The sequence below is a fragment of the Haliotis rufescens genome, unplaced genomic scaffold, assembly GCF_023055435.1.
Source record: "Haliotis rufescens isolate VD_foot unplaced genomic scaffold, xgHalRufe1.0.p SCAF_19, whole genome shotgun sequence".
Taxonomy (NCBI): domain Eukaryota; kingdom Metazoa; phylum Mollusca; class Gastropoda; order Lepetellida; family Haliotidae; genus Haliotis; species Haliotis rufescens.
The window spans coordinates 25,653,789-25,673,300 of record NW_025963879.1 but is presented as its reverse complement, the minus strand read 5'-3'; the positions used below and the strand labels follow the sequence as shown (position 1 = coordinate 25,673,300).

Sequence of the window (19,512 nt, the reverse complement as noted above, 5' to 3'; positions counted from 1 at the left end):
AATAAACATCGTGGTTTTATGACGGGAGATCAGACGAACCGTGAACCAGAGGCATGCGACGTAATTACACCAGGGTATTGTCTCTTGAACTGGCTAATTGACTTCATATAATTGGTAAATATATTCGTTTTGACGACCGTGATTCATGCGCATCCCGGCTCATTAAGTGGGCTCCAGGCCATAAAAACAAAACCACAAAAAACGCCCCAAACTAATACAACAGATAAAAGCGCCAACAATCTACGTAAACTAGGTAAAGACATAGAAATAGTTTGGATCCCTGCCCACGTTGGGGTGTTTGGCAACGAACATGTAGACAAAGCAGCCAAATCAGCACTAAAATTAGAAGAAGTAAGCATCCCAAGCATCAACCTACCAAAATAAAAAAAAAGAAGTTAAAAGTATCTCAAAGGAAAATAGCGGCAAAATAACAATCAGAAATATGATTGCAAACTAAAACGCCACTCAAAAAAACATATCCATCATAAAACCAAAAACATTGACAGAGTAATAACCAAACTACAAACAGGCCACACTAAGTTAAGCTCTCACCTACACCTAATTAAAAAAACCACCAAACCGGTAAATACCCCCACTGCAACTTAAAAAGAAACGCCCGAACACGTATTATTCCCGTGTGACATTTACATTTAGAGCGCCCTATTCAATACTTTATGGAACACATTACCAGCAACACAGACCAAACAACACTCCAATCCTCACTAAATTGCAACAATCACATGACTGTACTGAACCCCCTACATGACTTTAAACCTTTGAAGCACTAAGCATATATCTAATCAAACCAGGCCTACTTGGCCGCATTTAAAAAAAAGGACAAAAAACAAGCTGCCAATAAACCCTAAAATTCCTAACCTATAAAAACACCCCTTTTAGTAAGTAAGTAAGCATGTTCTGATGAGGATATGAATGATGATGATTCTAAACTACTCCATGGTATGTCAGTGCTGAGCTGACCCAGCTGTCTTCTTTCTGCAACCAGGCAGGAGGTGGTGCAAATGACGAGACACCTGTAATTCGTCTCGTCCGTGGTACGATGGACGCTGCTGTCTTGGTTGTTTTACTAAATGTCTCGTCGGCCACTTTTTTAGCGGCCCTCATTTCATGACTCTCCCAGTCCCTCCTTCTCACATTGAAGACCCGGTTGCCATCCTCGTCGACCGAACTCTCTTCTGACGACATGAGCTGCGTTTTTTTCATTACTCGAATGTACTTGGTCCTTGTGTGATGAGGTAGTTCGGATTTTTCAATGCCAGTTACACGGTTTCTGCTTTTCTGAAAGCAAAACCGTTCACTTTATAACACCCACCTTTCTTAAACACGAAATAAAACGAAGACAAAACAGAAATGTGCCCATTACTTCAGTAGAATAGTTTGTCCTGAGCATGTTGTGTTTAGAGTCACTATAAATCGAAATTCTGTAAATGGGAAGAAATATATATCTAAATCTATAAAAAGAAGTCTACAGATAATCTTCAAGTTTCAGTAACATTAACTTACAACTCATAGTACATATTATTTGCAGTTGAACTCCTAAAGTAAAACTCACTGCGTACAAGCAGGAGTTATTTAAGACGTTTTAATGCAGGAATAACAAACATGAAACATTTTATTCTCATTTCAGAGAAGCAATTGCAGCAACTATAGTTATACGCATCGTTACATTCCTAACTATCTATCTGGTACTTGGTGTGAATATTAGTCACTCCCCACAGAGTATGAAACATGAAACATTTCGTAGTATAGATAAATATACTACCAAAAGACATGTTACAACAATGATCTGAAGGTATGATTGGATTTATATACGTTTTAAAATGACACGACATTTCTAACAACATTGGAACATATCGCAAGTAAGGGAGATATGTCAGTTACGATTCCGATATTCTGGTTTTGTTTATCAGAACAATTTAAGAAAAATCTCTGTGGAATGGCTGGGCAGCTGAGTGGTGATCTGCTCGAGGCTAATTTGTGTCGATTTAACATGTTTGACAACGAAAGTCCGGATCGATAGTAATGTAACTCATCAATATAGAATATTTGGTAACGGAAAGAATTGGATAGTACATAGTACATTTAGATAAGAACGTAGTGAAATAAATGGCTACAAATTTGATAGATTTGCTCCTCATAATTTATCTTCTAGTTGTGGTTACTTTTATCAGGGTAATGTTCATTATCTGTTTCAGTACCCAAGGTACAGTCCTCTGAGATGCAATAGTAAATTATGTGGAAGGAATTTGTCTGGGGGGAACTTCATATAGGCATTGTCTGTTGGCCTTCTTTATTTGAGATAAACCATTCTTTAAATCATTAAAAACAAATGCTTCCTAATTTATCATATTCTGAGAGTTTCTGTAATTGTATTTGTGGCATATCTACCTCTAACCAATTTTCTATGTGCATATACATGCGGCCGCGGGTGACAGATTTATTAGGGTCATTGGGTGACGCTCAGGGTTTCTATAAAGGTAGAAAGATGGCGTTATGTACCTTTTTATGGCGGAAAGTGTTATTTGTGTAACATTAGTTATTTAGGAAATGATTTCAACTATTTGAATATATTGACAACACATTTACATTGAGGGTGCAATGTAAATTCGTCAAGTAACATTTAAAAGAAACTATTAATTTCTTGCAACGACAATAATAACTACCAAGAAATGGTAAGATTTAAACCTTACCTAACAACGTTTATACAATTCAATATTACTGAGACCGGGCAAAACCCTGCTGTTAAAAGAGAAATTCATACGCATATAATAGCAAGCCAATGATTTTTTAAATTTTGTTGCTAAATCGTATTGCTCAACACAAAATAGTATTGAGGACAACAGGCAACCTTGCCTTACTAGGCTTGGTAATGGAAACATATCCGTCGGATGGGCATTAATGGATACACATGACCTATTATTTCATATATTGACAACTGCTCAAAAATCCGTTTCAGTAATACCTAATTTTAACAACAGAACAGTCACGGTTTACTTTATAAAATGTTTCGAGGCGTGATGTTGACAAACAAAAAGTAGTACGCCTCATAATATCCTTTGATCAATGACCGCTTAAAATGTATGCAGGTTCAGTCGTTTTACTCTTCTGTATATGAATTGATTCAAGCCAGGTAAATAGGAAATTCAATAAGTCAGAGCAAAGTTATACATGGAATATCAAAGATATCCCGAGGTGATTAGCGACACACCTCTTAATAAGTATTATGATGAGTTTATTTCACAGGTTAAAATACTGTGAAAGACTTAAAAAACGATATTATATATATTGACTGGATTCTATTATCTACTTATGTGCAAAACCACAAGCCCTAACCACTGACGTCAGTACCGGCAAAGCACTCGGGAGCATCGCTTGGAATCTTCTTCTTATTATTATTTTCTAAACACGTTGTATGATGATATTGCATTTACATGAATTCATTTGCCAATGTCCTAGTTGACTCTCCGATGCATATGTGCATCAATGGACGCCCAAAATATTATTTCGAAGCTGTTATGCGAATACATGGAAGAATACCGGCAGAGATGTGCCCCACTTTTACTCTTATGTAGAAGACGAGCGAGTGGTAGCTAGACTGGCAAAAAGCTCTTGTAAAATATATACTTTCATATTAAGGGTTAAAAAAAAATCTCTTTCGCGCCTGTGGTTTATTACACCTCCACAAATGTTTTCTGAACAGTGATTGAAATTATAAACAAGTTACACAAGTCGTGTGTGTTGTCCCAGTCATTAGAAGACTGACTAAAATAGCTGAGCTACGCGTGTGTCGACTCTGGCGTTAACTAACAAGACAGAGACTGGGGGATAATAGAAATAGTCTGTCACGTAACACATTGAATATATACAGGTGTCGGGTGATGGTCGTGCCACTGTTCATAACAACATTTTCTCAGCACTAATTACAATGATATAATGACAAAGCAATATATTGACATGTTACAAAGGTGGGCATTATAGACAAGCTAATCAATGCTAGTCAAGTGATCACGGTTTGTTAACTCACGTTGATTGGACAGTCTAGACAACACATGACGGCCTTTCCGTCTTAGAATTGTAGTGTATACTTGTAAAATTACCTGGGGCACTATGTATATATATACACTCATAATATAAACAACAGAAAATTACCCGGGGTGTAAACTATATAAGGGTAAATAGGTAAATATTAAAAGCAGGCAATTTACCAATTTTTATACACCCCGGTTGTCCTAATAAAATTCTCTATTCTAATCTATCCTGCTGTTAATTCTGCAAAAAACATATGTATTCCAAATTCCACCTCTCCCTATAACCTTACTCCACTGGGCACCTTTTAATTATATATTAATAAGGCGCCACTCACCTCATTCTAAATTTCTCTTTTTTTTAACTCGGCGGCCATGGCCAACAGGCCTATATAAAGTCACACCTCAAACACTTCCAACAATTGGCCTTACTTTGCCCAAGTTAAGCTTCACTCAAAATTCATCTTCAATAATCCAAATTTTATATCCTAAGGGGGTATTTAATCCCTCCAGCAACACAAATCTTTCAACTTACCGTCAGTTTCCTTGAATTCTTTCTGGACGCGTCCGTGTGTTCTTTCTCTTTTCCGTTACGTGTTCGGGATAGCTTCTCTTTCTTCGTTAACATGATCCTGGTCATACCATCTGGAACATAATGTTTCTTTCCTTATTTGGATGTGAACTGCAACATACCGGTCTCTTTTCCATATCTTCAAATAGTGTACAGCAAGTCTTTAACCATTAGTTTACCTGTGAATGCTGCATATAATTATTTCCTGACAGACTAATGGGAATGTTACGCATCATAGATAAGTCATTTCAAAACACTGAAAAAAGGTTTAAATCTTTCCACTAGTAGGCATGTGTACCTTTGCATTGACTTATGGAATTGAAATGTTTTAAAAATGTACATGACGGACACATGCATTTGAAATACACTTAAATGATAAAAATACCTTTAAATTCCTGTTTTGTCATGCTTGGAGCTATCACCTTAGAAAAGTCCCAGATGTATTTGACAACTTGTCGATTCTGTGCGGACTCCAACCTGCAACAAATGTTTTACTTTTATTATATGACCAGAAATATACATATGCCAATAGCTATTACATATAATCTTCTTTAACGACTTCAGCATGAACTTATTAACTTATTTTGAAAAACTAAAAGAAGCAAGATTATTAGGTATAATTTCACTGCATAATTAAGACATATTCGTTTAGATTTGAGATATATTGGTGGTACAGTTTTCTGGTACAAAAATAACAAAAAGATATATATTTATGTGACTGTCTCATATAATTTCCCATTACAAAGATTCCTAAGACTTTATTTATGACTATTTTCTACTGAAACGGGATTCATGGAAGAGAAGTAATCGTGGTGGTATTAAGAAAATATTATTTTTGCCAAAATTGCGTAACAGTCTTTTTCGGATGTACCTCCAATTTTATCAGAAAAACTTGAGGCACACAAAACTTTGCGACTCGTTCATTGATTATGGAGGTAAAATGAACACTAAAAATGCGATAAGATTTTAAAACAAGCCTATCTATTCATCTGAATAAAAAGTACTGTAATAAAAGTATAAGTGAAACAAAGATAAATTACATATGACTTTTGATAGTTTTGATTAACTTTTATCAGCGACAAACCTATAGGGGTTTAAAAAGAGATAAATAATTATATAGGTTACATACTCGGTCTCACAGACGCAAAGATACACATATCAACAGAAATAGTGCTTACAATGCCACAGCGTTTTCCTGGTGTAAGTCGACTCCAAACAAATGGTTGTCAAGTATGGTAAAAATGATATTTTCGAATTATTTAAATGATTGTAACAGAATGAACATATCGTCCTTTCCAAAATGATCACTGCACACTACGATACTTACGTGAACATAGGCTCCATAGTCCACCCTTTCTCAGTTTCAGCATGGTCGATCGCTGCCTTCAATGCTGCCTAAGGAAGAAAATTGATAAAATATAGTTAACAGACAATAGAAAGAATCAATATTGGTGATTTTATCTGTGAGATAAATCTATCAAAACTTGATATTGTCTTATGAGAAACGCATCGATTACTGTAAATCGTGAAATTAATGCGATTGCTGAACCCAAGCTATTTAAAATAGATACACCTGGCCATTTAAAAAAAATTAAAAAATTACAATAAAATACAGTTGCATCCCACATCCACCTCTGTGGACACACCACAACATACCTACCTCACTCAGATACCTCCATGCACAAATTTACGTAACATTCACACACATACACTCAAGACATAATTACTTTCATACTTGCATACCGGGGTACATACGAAACTCATACGCATTTACCATTCTGGACACAAACACAACGTTCACGCATACAAACACTTTCTCATCCAAACACACTCATCCAACATACAAAAACACTCTATGCTCCATGTCTACAATATACCGTACCACAACAGTAACAGGTCCATGCGTTGGTTTACAACTTGATTGTTTACAACTTGATTGTAAACAAAGTGGTGTTTTATCATTACACTAGTGCAATCTCCCCCATGCCAAATATTATTTTAGATAAAGAAAGTGAATGCTTTCAAGCCGAAAGTATCTGAATTGAACCTTAATCCGCTTATTAGTGCCGAGTACATCGGGAAAACAATCGTTATGGTGTTTTTCTTCCCAATAACAACACATAGTTTATGTTGATTGCCCTCGTTTAACGAGCTGTATAATCTCGGTCGCTAAACACGGTTTTCCACATATCCGCCGTTTTGATGTTTTGCTGGGATCTTACCCTTATGTTTGTACTGACTTTGCTGGATTTGGTCGAAGTTTGTGTTGGTTCCTGGACCCTGTTGTCCAAACGTGTAACTTTTGCAGTTAGGGCGGTAACCTGGAAATACAAATATAGTGAAAATTGACGGTGAAACGTATCATGGTATGCCCTACTAGTTCACTTACTGTTATATCGCATGATCCAACACTGGCTGGATGCAATTTTTAAAATCAATGTTTCCTTGTAATGACACGTAAATATATATTTAACTATAATTTTCCCCTTGAAACACGATAAATCATATCGAGAATGCATTTTAAACTGAATACAGTGTTGACTATCATCACTTACCTGTGTATTCTTTTCAGTAAGTTTGCTCTTGAGGTCTCTAACCTCGCTGTTTAAGTTTCCAATTTCCTTTTTAAGGTCGCCGACTTCGCCCTTCAAATCTGTAATGGCCCTGTGAAGTCGTCCTTCCATGACCCTCATGAGTTGGAGAAATTCCGCATAGGGGATTGACTTTCCTGTAATTAAGAGAAACATTAAATACTTACATAGCACCTGGATGACCGTTTTACGTTCTGGGAAAAATTCAAGTGCAACCTTCTCCAAAATATGCACTCAAATATCAAATTCAAAATATATTCGAGCCAAACAGAACTACCCCTCCTTGATATTCTTATTAAAAAGAGTAAGCTAATTTTGCCATCAACTGCAATCTGAAGTGTTATAAGCACTAGGTTGCAGTCATTTGAAATCCCGCTGGAATATAAGACAAGCCTCAGCGGCAAACATAAAAAGGATAGTTACATTAAATGATCTTGTTGCTGGTCGAATGTAATTGGTGTTGACGAATGAGTGTTTGAATATCATTAGCTAGGGCATTTTAATGTCGATTAAGCAATCCTTATCAATAATGGAGATGTTCCTCCTGTGTCATTCCGCGTATCTTGTGGCAGCTAAAGATGTGCCAAAATCATATAAATGTATGATTATTCATACAATGCGAAAAATCATTTCATACGTTGTGTGACATACCTTGTCTCATACGAGGAGTCTCAGCTTGAATTGCAGCTTGTTTCTCTGAAACATTAATTTGTTTATCAGATGCCGTATGAGTGCTATTTTCTAAGCAAATTGCAGACACATCGATGCACTACATACCATTGATCGCCGATGGATACGGATTTCATTTATCTTTATGAATATCCATTTAGATGTTGAAAATAACTGCGTGTCTAAGCATACCTACGATAATCTCTGATTGAAATGAAAGCAAATTACATGTTAAACTACACGAATGTGACAAGAAAATTCATGAACCTGCTCATAGAATTGTGTTTGATGAAAATACATACTACAGCTTGAGGCTCTTCTCAGTAAGTCCTGACCGTCATCTTCTCCATCTGCATAGAAAAGTACAATTTAAGAAATGGGCTTGGGTTGATGAAAATATATGAATCAGTTATCTTGAACGTGCTTTATTGCTCGAACATAATAGTTTTTAGACTGCATACATTTGCAAAGTTTATATACATTTTGCCATGCACAATAATTTACAGTTCATGTTTTTCTTTGATGATTGAGCCCTGGACATTTAAAAAGGTAAAGAAATTCATCTGCGACTGCAGGCGAGTCACAAACGTTATACTTTTTTTGCTTCACGTGGACTGCTAAAGCTAACGGTCAGTCCTACTTGTCGTAATTACAGACAGATATTTTATTACAGTCTCACCTCATATTTACAATATAAAATCTATTTAAAACAATTATGTATGAACAACCCATTACAGGTTATGAGAGACACTTTCTGCAATCACAGACACATTTCAACAGTTCAACCTGGCCACTAATTAGGAACCATTATTGTAAAGTTCGGTAAGAAATACCTGAAAAGTCGTAAACTCTTGTCATAGGTGTAGATGAGGCAACTGGACCGCTTCCTAATCTATTCTTTTTTCCATTTTCTTCCCTTTGTCTCAAGATTTTGTTCTTGCGCTTGACTGGACTCTACGATGAGACCAAATACAAAATTAAAATGTTTCCACAATATGGTTATGCGGTAAAACTTGAATTCGTCAAACACTTGTTTTCGACACTAGCAGCAGATGATGTAAACGGGTGATATAAGTGTTAACACATTTAGTAAAACAATCCCTGACAATATGAATATTACATATATAACTGACAGATGTATAACAGATAGTGCACAATGTTCAAGTTTATAATATATTACAACACCGATTTCATTAACATTACTGAAATCAGACCACTTTGACAATGAAATCGTTAATTGATTCAAGAAAGGTATAGACTGGCAGAAACTGAAGCAAAGCGATAGTGGCATGTAGAGCTATGTCTCGTCAGGCCAATGAGGCCGCGTGATCTAAGGAGCGTGAACAACATGGATGCCGCGTTTCGGCCGTACCGAACAGTCAAGCTGCGATCTCGGAGCTGCTCGTCCGATTGAAACCAATTGCAAGCGAAGACAAAATTATCTCCCTTACCCAAACATGATCGTTGCTCAAATCTATCTTGAGTAAATCATGAAATTAATGCGAGCATGACATGTATGCGAAAAATGCGACCGTCATTCCCTCTGATTATTTTTTTATGTTTCATTTCATCATGATAAAACAGTTAGTCACTTATAAGGTTACCAGGTTGAACATAAAAACGATCGTTAACAAAAACGACCAAATTTATTCTCTCATCACTCAGCCTAACAGTGATATAGCTGCACATAAAACGTTCAAGTGCGCTAAAGTATTACACATGGTGGGTGGAGGACCAGGGGCACTTTGAGTTTGACAGGTGCCATCAACTGGTTACTTACTTACTTATATTAGGAGATTTTACGTGCGCTTTCCGACTGGAGCGTATTTCGCACACGGGCCCGGCCGGGCCATTTAGTGGTATAAAAGTGGTAGCGAGAGGAGTGCAACCAAGGAGGGGGGTTTAGTGGTTGCTTATATAAAGTTTTGAAATTTTGAGATTTGGAATACATGCCTTGGGGGAGTGGTTGGGACTAAGGGAGTGTGTGGGGGTGAGTTGATGTTTTTTGGATGTTTAGTGTTGGTGGTTTAGTGAAGTTTTAAATACGGTTAATTAGTTCTGTTTTGGTTAGGTAAATGCCTAGGGCTTTGAAGTTTTCTATTTTATTTTGGGGGTTAAGGATTGCTTCTAAGGTAAGAGCGTTATTTGGATTTAGGTTGGTTTGTAATGTTGTACGTTGTGTGAGGTAGTGGGTGCAATGTAGTAGTACGTGGTCTATTGTTTCTGGGTGAGTGCAGTGTGGGCACTTCCCGTTTGCGTGTTTTTTTAGTTTTAGAAGGTGGTTATTTAGTTTGGTGTGTCCTGTTTGGAGTTTGGTGATTATTCTATCGATTTTTTTGGAGGGATGGAGGATTTTTGGTTTGGTGAGGGGTTTTTTGAGGGTTTTTAGGATTTGGGTTTTTGTGTTTTGATAGAGGTTATGCCATTTTTGGGTGATTTTACGTTTGTTTATACTTTTGATTTCTGCTTTAGATATTGGTAGCTTAAGGCTTATGTCTGGTATTTTTAGGGATTGTTTTGCGGCTCTGTCTGCGTTTTCATTCCCGTAAATTCCTACGTGAGCTGGTATCCAGATAAGTTGTATGTTTTTGCCTGCCTCTGTTAGTTTGTTTACGCTTTTGAGAATTTGGTTTATTAATTTGGGGCGGTTTTTGGTGTTTTTGTTTTGGAGGGCCTGAAGTCCGCTTAGTGAGTCTGAGAGTATTAAGATTTTTTTTTGTTTTTTGGTGTGATGGCTGTGGAGCGCCGTGGCGATACCCATGAGCTCTGCGGTGAATATAGATTGGTTGTTTGGGAGTCGGAAGGATTGAGTATTTTTGACTGGTTGGGCTATATGGACTCCGAAACCTGTGTGATTTGTGATCGGATCAGCGGATCCGTCTGTGTATATGTGACACCAATTTGGCCATTTTTGATGGATGTAAGCTAGTGATGTTCTTTTAGCTAGGTTTGGGTCGGTTTGTTTGTTTATTGTGTTGGCTAGGGATGTGTCTATTTTGGGGATTTTAAGTTTTGGGGTGAATACGTTTGATTGTTTGCAGTTTTGTTGTTGGTTTCCTATTTGGTGTTCGTTATGGTAGTTTATTATTCGTTGGGATATTGGGGTGAGTAGAGGGTGTTTTCTAGTTAGTGCCTGGTTTTGGGGACGTATGTTTTGGTTTAGCATGTTTTGGAGAAGGGGGTTTGATTGAGATGCTGCCCAGAAGTTTAGTGTTAAGTGTTGTCTACGTAAATTTAGTGGCATTTCTCCTGTAAGGGCCTGAAGTGATGTGAGGGAGGTGCCATGTTGAGTACGTGTTACTAGTTTGAGGGCTTGATATTGTATTGAATCTAGTTTTTTGGTTAGGGTTTCGTTTAGGGTATCGTATATGGCACAGCCGTAGTCTAGTTTAGATCTGATTAGGGATGTGTAGAGGCTGAGGAGGGTATCTTTAGAGGCTCCCCAGTTGGAGCCGGTTAGGCATCTTAGTGTGTTTAGATCTTTGCTACATCTGGTGGTTAGGTTTTGGACGTGAGCATCCCAGGAGAGATGCTCGTCGAAGATTAGACCTAGGAATTTAGTTTGCTTTTGAAATATGATTGGTTTATTGTTTAGTTTGAGGAGAGGGGAGGCCCGTCTCATATTTTTGTGTTTGAATACTATTCCTGTCGTTTTTTCGGAGTTTAGGGAGAAGCCCCATTTGTCTGCCCAGTTTTGTATTTTGTTTAGGGATTTTTGTAGTAAGTCCTGAGATGTTAAGATACTTTTGGAGCGGATCCATAGGGCTCCGTCATCCGCAAATTTTGAGGTGTTTGTTTTGGGGGATAAGCCATCAAATAGGTCGTTTATCATTATGTTAAAAAGTGTGGGGCTAAGAATGCTGCCTTGAGGGGTGCCGTTTTCCAGGGGACACTGCTCTGACAAGGCCTGGTCTATACCCACTGTAATTTTGCGGTTTTGGAGGAAGCTTTGGATGTAGTTTACGATTTGACCTTTAAGTCCTATTTTTTTAAGTTTTTGGATTAATCCGTTATGCCATACCATATCAAAGGCTTTAGAGAAGTCCAGAAAGATGCCTGTTGTGTATTGTTTGTTTAGTTGACCGGTTTTAATATCCTGTTCGAGACGAGCGAGGTTATCTAGGGTGGAGCGGCCAGGAGTGAAACCGCTTTGATCTGAGTTTATTATGTTATTTTGAGATAGATAGTGTTGAAGTCTATTTTTGGCCATGGATTCCATTACTTTGCAAAGGTTGGAAGTAAGAGAGATTGGTCTATAAGAGTTAGCTTGGTTGGTTGGTTTACCGGGTTTGGGAATAGGTATGATTAGCGCCTCTTTCCAGGGGGTTGGTACATGGCCTTTTATGTAGATTAGGTTATATAGTTTGAGTAGTGTCTGGAGTAATTTAGGGGGGAGTTTTTTTAATATTTGGTAGGAGGTTAGGTCTAGTCCTGGGGCTGTTCCCTTTTTCCTATTTTGGAGTACATAATTGAGTTCTTCTATTGTGTACGGCTGATTTATTTCTAGGGCGTCATTATTTGGGTCTTGGCTAGGTTTGGTTTCTGTTTTAAGTTTTAGTTGGAATTTGTCACTGAAATTGTTATTACTGCTTGTGGCCGAAAAGTGGTTTGCTAGGTTGTCTGCTTTTTCGCTAGGGGTTGTTGAGTTATTTATGTTAGGTGTCTTTTGGTGACGTTTTAGGCCTCTAACGGCGTGGATTTTACGCCAGACCGTTCTGGCGTCTGTACGGTTGTTTAATCCCTCACAGAATTTTTTCCAGTCTCTAGTTTTTGCTATTTTAACTAGGTTTTGTACCTGGTGGTTTAGTTGGTGAGCTACTGGTATGTGGTTATGGTCGCGTTTGGCTTTGTTGAAGGCTGTTTTACGTTTTTGTCTAGTTAGTTCTATTTCCTCGTTCCACCAGGGTACAGAGGGCCTACCCGATTTATTGGGTTTTTTAAAGGGGATTGCGCTTTTGGCTGCGTTTATTATGAAGTCCGTTAGGTTTTGGCAATATATTTCTGGGTCACTATTTTCTAGTTCTACTAGGTTAGCTTGGTTGCATATGTCTTGGAATTTATCCCAGTTTGCCTGGTTGTAGTTAAATTTAGGTTCTGAACTTTCGGATTGATTTGGGACGTTAGTGTTTCCTATGGTTATGTTTATGGGGAAGTGATCACTTCCTAGGGGGGCGTCGTGAACTTCCCATTGGGTACTTTGAGCTAAGTCTGCTGTACATATGGTTAGGTCGATAGCCGACATGTTTTTATTGTTTTTGTCGTATCTGGTAGGTTGGTTGTTATTTAGTAGTACTAAATTATTTGTTTCTATCCATTCTGATATTAGTTTGCCGTGATTATCTAGTTTATCTCCCGTGCCCCAGGAAGGGTGGTGGGCGTTGAAGTCTCCTAGAAAGATGGTAGATTTGTTGCCTATCTTTGTGAGTATGTTTAGATCCTCCGGTTGGATTTTCTGTTGTTGCCAGTGGTAGATGTTTATGATGTTTATTTTTTGGTTTTTAAGGGTGATTTGGATACCATTGGCTTCTAGGTTTGGGGTGTTTATTTTGATTTCCTCGTAGCTTATGTCTTCTCTAATTAGTATTAGTAGGCCACCTGATGCTCTTATTATTTTGGTTTTAGGTCGATCATGTCTGACTATGTTGTAGTTTGGTAGGTGAAATTTGGATTTATTGGAGAATTTAGTTTCCTGGATGCACGCTATGTGTGGTCCTTGTTTTAGTTTAAATCTAGCTTTTAATTCGTGGCTGTGGGAGTTAAGCCCGGCCGCATTCCACTGAAAGATATTTAGGCCTGTCATTATGTGGGCTTTTAGTGTTTGGAGATTACGATTTTGGTTTGGTTTTTGGTTTATAGTCCTGCGACTGCTAGGTTGTAACTATCGTAGAATTCTTGGTAGGTTTGGGTAGTTAGATTTAGTCTATGTGCTACCTGGTGTAGGTTAGTGGCTTTAAGGTCTGGTTTGATTTCTTTAAGCATGTATACTAGTAGGAGTGTGAAGCTATTTAGTTTGGTGGTTAAAGTTTCGGGTTCAGGTTGAGTTTGGGGTTTGCGTTTGCGATTTTTCAGGGTTTTGGGGGCTGAAAATGTTTTATCATTTATGTTTTGATCAGTTGTGGTTTGGGAGTCATCTAGGTTAATTAGATTGGTTTCCTCACTATCCATGGGAGTTGTGTGGGTGTTTGGTTGTGTTGGAGTAGGTGTACTGGGTATTTCAATGGGTTTAGTAATGTTTAGTTTTTCGTGTGTTGCTTGCTCGTGTGTGGTTGTTGTTGCCCTGGTGGCTGTAGATTGTATGGTGTTGGGGTGAGATATGGTAGGTTTAGTGAGTTTTGGTTTAGGTGCGGGTGTGGATGCGGCGACTGGTTTGGGTGTGGCGAATGTTGGCGGGTAGTGTTGGGTTTGGGTGTTTGTGGCTGATGCTTGTGGTGTTGGCATGAGGACGCCGTCGTACGGGCTCTGTAGGTGTGGTTGGTTGTTTGGTTGTGGTGTGGGTAGTAGGGGTGTTCTTGGATGCTGTGTCAGTTTTCGTGTTTGTAGTTTGGCCGAGTCGATGTTTATGTGTCGGTTGGCCTGTTGGGTGAGTGTGTGTTTGTGGGGGCATTTGTTGGATAGTGAGGAGTGGGTGTTTGTTTTGCAGTGAATGCACCAGGGGGCGCATGGCCCTAGACATTGAGGTTGAGCGCAGTTTCTACATTTAGTTTTTTGATATTTACATCCGTTAGCGGTGTGATTGTATTGGAGGCAGTTTGTGCACTGTTTGACTTGTTTGATATAGGGTTTAACTTCTAATTTAGATGACGCTCCGAAGGAGATGTGTTTAGGGGCTTCTGGATACGTTTCTGATTTTTGGAAGTTTATGATGACTATCGGCGTGTTGGTTATTCTACCGTTCCTATTTGATGTAATTCTTTTAGTGCTGGTTATTTTAGGTTGGGGGAAGGAGCCTGTGTTTAGATTTGCTTCGTTACTGTAGAATTCTAGGTCCTCCTCTGACTCTCTAGGGTTTACTCTAATTACTCCTCTAGTGTATAGTTGCCAGTTTGGGGTTTGGTGGGTTACTGTGTATTGAAATATTTCCGTTATTTTTTTGGCTGCGTTAAGTGATTGTTGGTCCGGAAAGATGATCTGAAATCCTTTGTGGGCTTCCCTGATTTTATCGAAGAGTATTTGTTGTTTTTTAAAGAATGATCCTACTTTATTGGCGGAGAGTACCTTACTTAGGATGTTTATGGGGCCAGCCGCGCAGAAGTAGAGGGCGAAGGTGACTATAGATGCGGGGGTGGAAGGTGATGCAGGTGTTGTGTTTGAAGCATTTAGCTTCCGTTTCTTTGGGTTTGTTGTGGTTGCAGGCGAATCCGGAGTTTTGGTGGGAGAAGCGACTGTGGTTTGCTTTCCGAATTCGTGCGGGATGAGGGTTTCAGGTGTCCGATCGGAGGTGTTGTGGGCCTCCGATGGTGTGGGTGTGTCTGTGCAGTGGATGTCTGCCTGGGTGATAATGCGTGTGTCGGTCATGTCTGTGGTAGTGTAGCTGTTGTAGGTTTGTAGGTTTTGGTTTGGGGGAGGAGAGTGAGCTGGGCTTAAGAGGGGGCTTTGTGTGTAGAGTGGGTGACTGGGTGAGTAGTGTTTGGCTGGCTTCTACGCTATTTGGGTTTTGGCTGGTGAGTTAGTTTGTTTAGCTAGGAGATTTTGGAGAGTTGGTGTTTTAAGTGGGCTTGGGGTGAGTTACCTTTGGCCTAAGTTTGAAAGGGTGTGTTTTGGTAGTAACTAGAGGGTTTGAGGGTTTGGTGTTTTAAGTGGGCTTGTGTGTGAGTGGTTTTAACCTAGATTGTATGGGTGTGTTGTGATAATTACCGATGTGTTGCTCTTGGGCTGGCTATCAGTGGAACTGTGCTGGCTTGGGAGGCTTTGCTGGGTGAGGTTGGCTTGGTGGCTGGATGGCTTGGGTTGCTTCGTAGGCTGGAGAGGTGTTGCTAGCTTGATCAACTGGTCAAGTAACATCACGGTTTGTATATTCACGTTGATTGGACAGTCTAGGCTGGCGCCAACTAATCATGACGGCGTCTTCAGAACAGAACAGGACTTTATTTATTTAGTCTTCAGATCACTTGTTGTTACTTGAATAAAACTGATATGCATACAGATTTTATTGTTTATGATTTTTTTCCCATGACTTTTTTTCCTAACCTACTCTATGATTTTTTTCAATATTTTTGTCTCGTTCACCTTGGCGATATTCCTTTTGGGTCAACACTATGATGATACAATTCAGTTCATACAGACACACATTCAGTCTACTAATAAAACATTCATGTTACTCTATTACAAGAGATCAGCGTATAGTTTCCTGGGACATGAAGAAACCGAAATAAATGATACAACATTACTTAACTGTCTCACCGTATTTCCTTTTTACAAAATGTTATTCATTTACATTAGAATATAGTTACTGCGTACATTATTGTAAGAGGAAAGATGTTAGACTTAGTATAGATATTTAGTTTTCGGTTCACCTTTTCCCTATTCTGTATCGTTATATTATCTCCGAATGAAATATTGTTTAAATCAAAAATTGTTAACTTCCCCGGATAATCAGTGAATAATCTATTCACTATTTCAATTAATACCTGGTAATTGGTGGCAAATTCCGACGATGTGTCACTCTTGTCCTCCTCGTCGATCTGGTATTCGGATCCTTAAATTGAACATGATAAATATGTTGTAAGTATATAATGCATTGCTTACCTTGAATCTAAAATGCGAATCAGTATGTTGCGATTGACTAGCATGTGTTTCAAACAATATGTAAGTGAAATGGGATTGCTTGGTTTTAGCGTGTTTGTAGGGATATGGTCACACATCTGAATACTTAGTTTGGTAGTTTGGGTAAGAAGCATAGTTAAGCCTTTGTCCTATCGAATGATGATAACTGTTCGGTTTTCTTATAACATAAAACGCAGGTAGAATAATTACAATTGAAGAGATACTGATTATAAATTCAGAGGAAAACATGTAGTTTGCATGGTGGAACTAGATTTAGTCAGAACAATCTACTCAAAATGCCAGCCAAATAGAGGAATGATGTTAATAAACTCTATTTCAAGAGCCTGAATTCATATTAATATAAATAATTCATATATCAATTATTTGTCTTAAGTTATTAAGAAAATATCCAAATGACAAATAACCCAAAATATTGTAGTAGGTGACTGTAGTAATTAATAATTACGTTTACGATTTGAGAGAAATAAACATACACGCCGTGGTTCCCGTGCACAAATGCCGATGTCATAGAGAATTGGCTAAGTTTCATTGCAAATAAATCGCACACGTATCACTACCCATCATAGAAAATAACAAACTCATGCGGCAGTAACGCGTGTTACCTATGCATATTGTCAAATCAGTGTGAAAGCGGCAGACAGTCAAATTAAGCGGCGCCATACTGTCTATGGTTATTCTCAATGTTTATCAATAAACATGTGGTAATGTCCTCTTTAAATTGGCGTTGAGTCATCGTTAGTCAAGCCTTGACAAGACATTTACAGTGATAACAGGTGTCAATCATTCCGCTAGACATTCCAAGGCGGCAATTATCTTTGATCTTGAACTAGGGCCCGGTATGTGCGACATGTTATTGACAATCTATACTTTTTTGTGGTTTCTGCCAAACCGTCATTGGGCATATACTATTCCAAATTAAAAAGGCTGTTTTTGATATTTTTACCAACGTTTTATAGTGCCATTTGTCAAACATGTGAACTGAGAACTGAGCCGCGCAAACAATCTCATCAAGTGTATAATATGTCCATGTTAAAAAGGGGATTCAAACTGTAGTTACAAATTGTTTAAACGAAATAACACATATGCAGCTTCTTAATAAAAGATAGTTAGAGTTTCCGTGGCACTGCATGTTTGCAGAATAAATTACTTTTCATAGGCGATACAAAATCAAAATCTTCAGTTTTATTGTGACACTGCTTGTAGATATCACAAATAATCTTTGTTTATCAACATTGTTGTATTGGAGGTTTTTTAATAGTCGTATACCCGGGTGTCGCATTGTGCAGTTTTAGCAATGTACGGGGATCAAAAATCTAATAGATAACAACTAACGTTATACTATGTACATGCATACGGTAAAGCGATACGTTATTTTAGAACATATTTTAGAAATAATTGTCTTCTGTGTCAAAGGTTCTCACTATAACACTGCAGTTCACAACGAAGTGTGCTTTCTGCGACAGAGATAATAAAAGATGGTAGATGTAAATTGTTAGGTCCGTTCACAACTCTATATCGAACGTCTTATGTTAATAGAGTAGTCATTACATTTCTATATTCATGTATATGGCACTAAACGATTCCTTTACAATGTATGTATATTTGTCAGATATGAGCAATATCTCAGAAAGGGAAAACATTTCATAATCTTATGTGTGATGTTTTGCATAATATAATAATATCGAACGATAATGTATCTCCTCTATATGGTGATTTACACAGAAATAAACCGATGTCTTTACATAAATAAATATGTAGATATTTGGTCTTACCTGAGCTTTCTCCTGACTCTGACCAAATTCCATGCAGTGATGCCTCTTCCATTGCAAAAAGTCGATCCAAGATAATGAACAGCCTTTTTTCAACGCGTTTCAAACGTAACTGGCCATCAGACGTCTAAGTATATATGCATTTTGGATTTTTTAGACGGAAGTGAGAATTTGTATAATGTGGACGTCTCTGCCCAATACTAAAATGTTTTCACAATTCAGTTGAACGTTGAGTCGCAACGCACAGTTCATAAACGGCACCTTTCTTCTCACGATAAGATAATCTTATTGAAGGATTAACATATTGGCGCACATGTTTGGATCAGTGATTGTGATTTAAACAAAGCAGATTCTTCTAAAAACATCATGGTTTGCCTAGGTCACAGCCAGCAAAAGCGTTTACAAAATATAATATATTAGTTCAAATATTACTAATGAGGCCCTCTATTGTAGAAACGATCTTTGTTCTACGACAATCGTCAGTCGGTATGGGAAAACAAAATATTTGTTTATTTATTCAAATTTCATAGGCAATGTCATATGATTATAGACAAGGAAGATAAGAAAATAAATATAAAGAGTAGCCACTTTACATTTCAGTTAAATTTGCTCATGATTTGGTCTTTTCGTGGTAAATAGTGCCAAAATATAATATGCAGCTACCAGTAATTGTATCTACAATGATATAACTCAATCTGTTTTTCTCATCATTATTGCAGTGAATTGTCGTATGAAAGGCGTATGGCCTTTCTGAATAAAAACTGTTAAATTTAAACCAGACAAAACAGGTGAAAACTAGAATCTTTGAAAAGAGAAACAAGGGTAGTATTTTGATAGGGGTTTCACTGAAAAAATTAAGTTCACAGCGAAGCATTCTTGCTTAGTCTGTTCCTACAAATAGAACAGAAGGCTATAAGGACCAACCGTATTCCGTTATATATGTTGCTTCTGTTTCATCGTTTCATACATTGTCCTTTCATCATGCCGGGTTACTATCTTTAGATACAAAAAAATCACCCCAAAAAGCTATTTTTATTCATTAAAAACAACAACAAGGAAAAGATTTATTAAAGGTAACAGTAAGT

At 37.9% G+C, this 19,512-nt stretch overlaps 1 protein-coding gene across 1 annotated transcript; it reads right to left on the bottom strand.

Moving 5' to 3' along the window:
* Nucleotides 1-276: 276 nt before the first annotated feature.
* Nucleotides 277-18,592, bottom strand: LOC124132576. Its single transcript, XM_048399100.1, has 10 exons — nucleotides 16,502-18,592; nucleotides 8,708-8,828; nucleotides 8,177-8,224; nucleotides 7,857-7,901; nucleotides 7,170-7,342; nucleotides 6,837-6,935; nucleotides 5,942-6,009; nucleotides 5,000-5,091; nucleotides 4,579-4,688; nucleotides 277-1,296 (listed from the first exon to the last, which is right to left on the bottom strand). Exons 2-10 carry the CDS (start codon nucleotides 8,730-8,732, stop codon nucleotides 943-945), a joined length of 1,014 nt encoding a protein of 337 aa, XP_048255057.1. The 5' UTR covers nucleotides 8,733-8,828; nucleotides 16,502-18,592; the 3' UTR covers nucleotides 277-942.
* Between the last annotated feature and the right edge of the window lie 920 nt (nucleotides 18,593-19,512).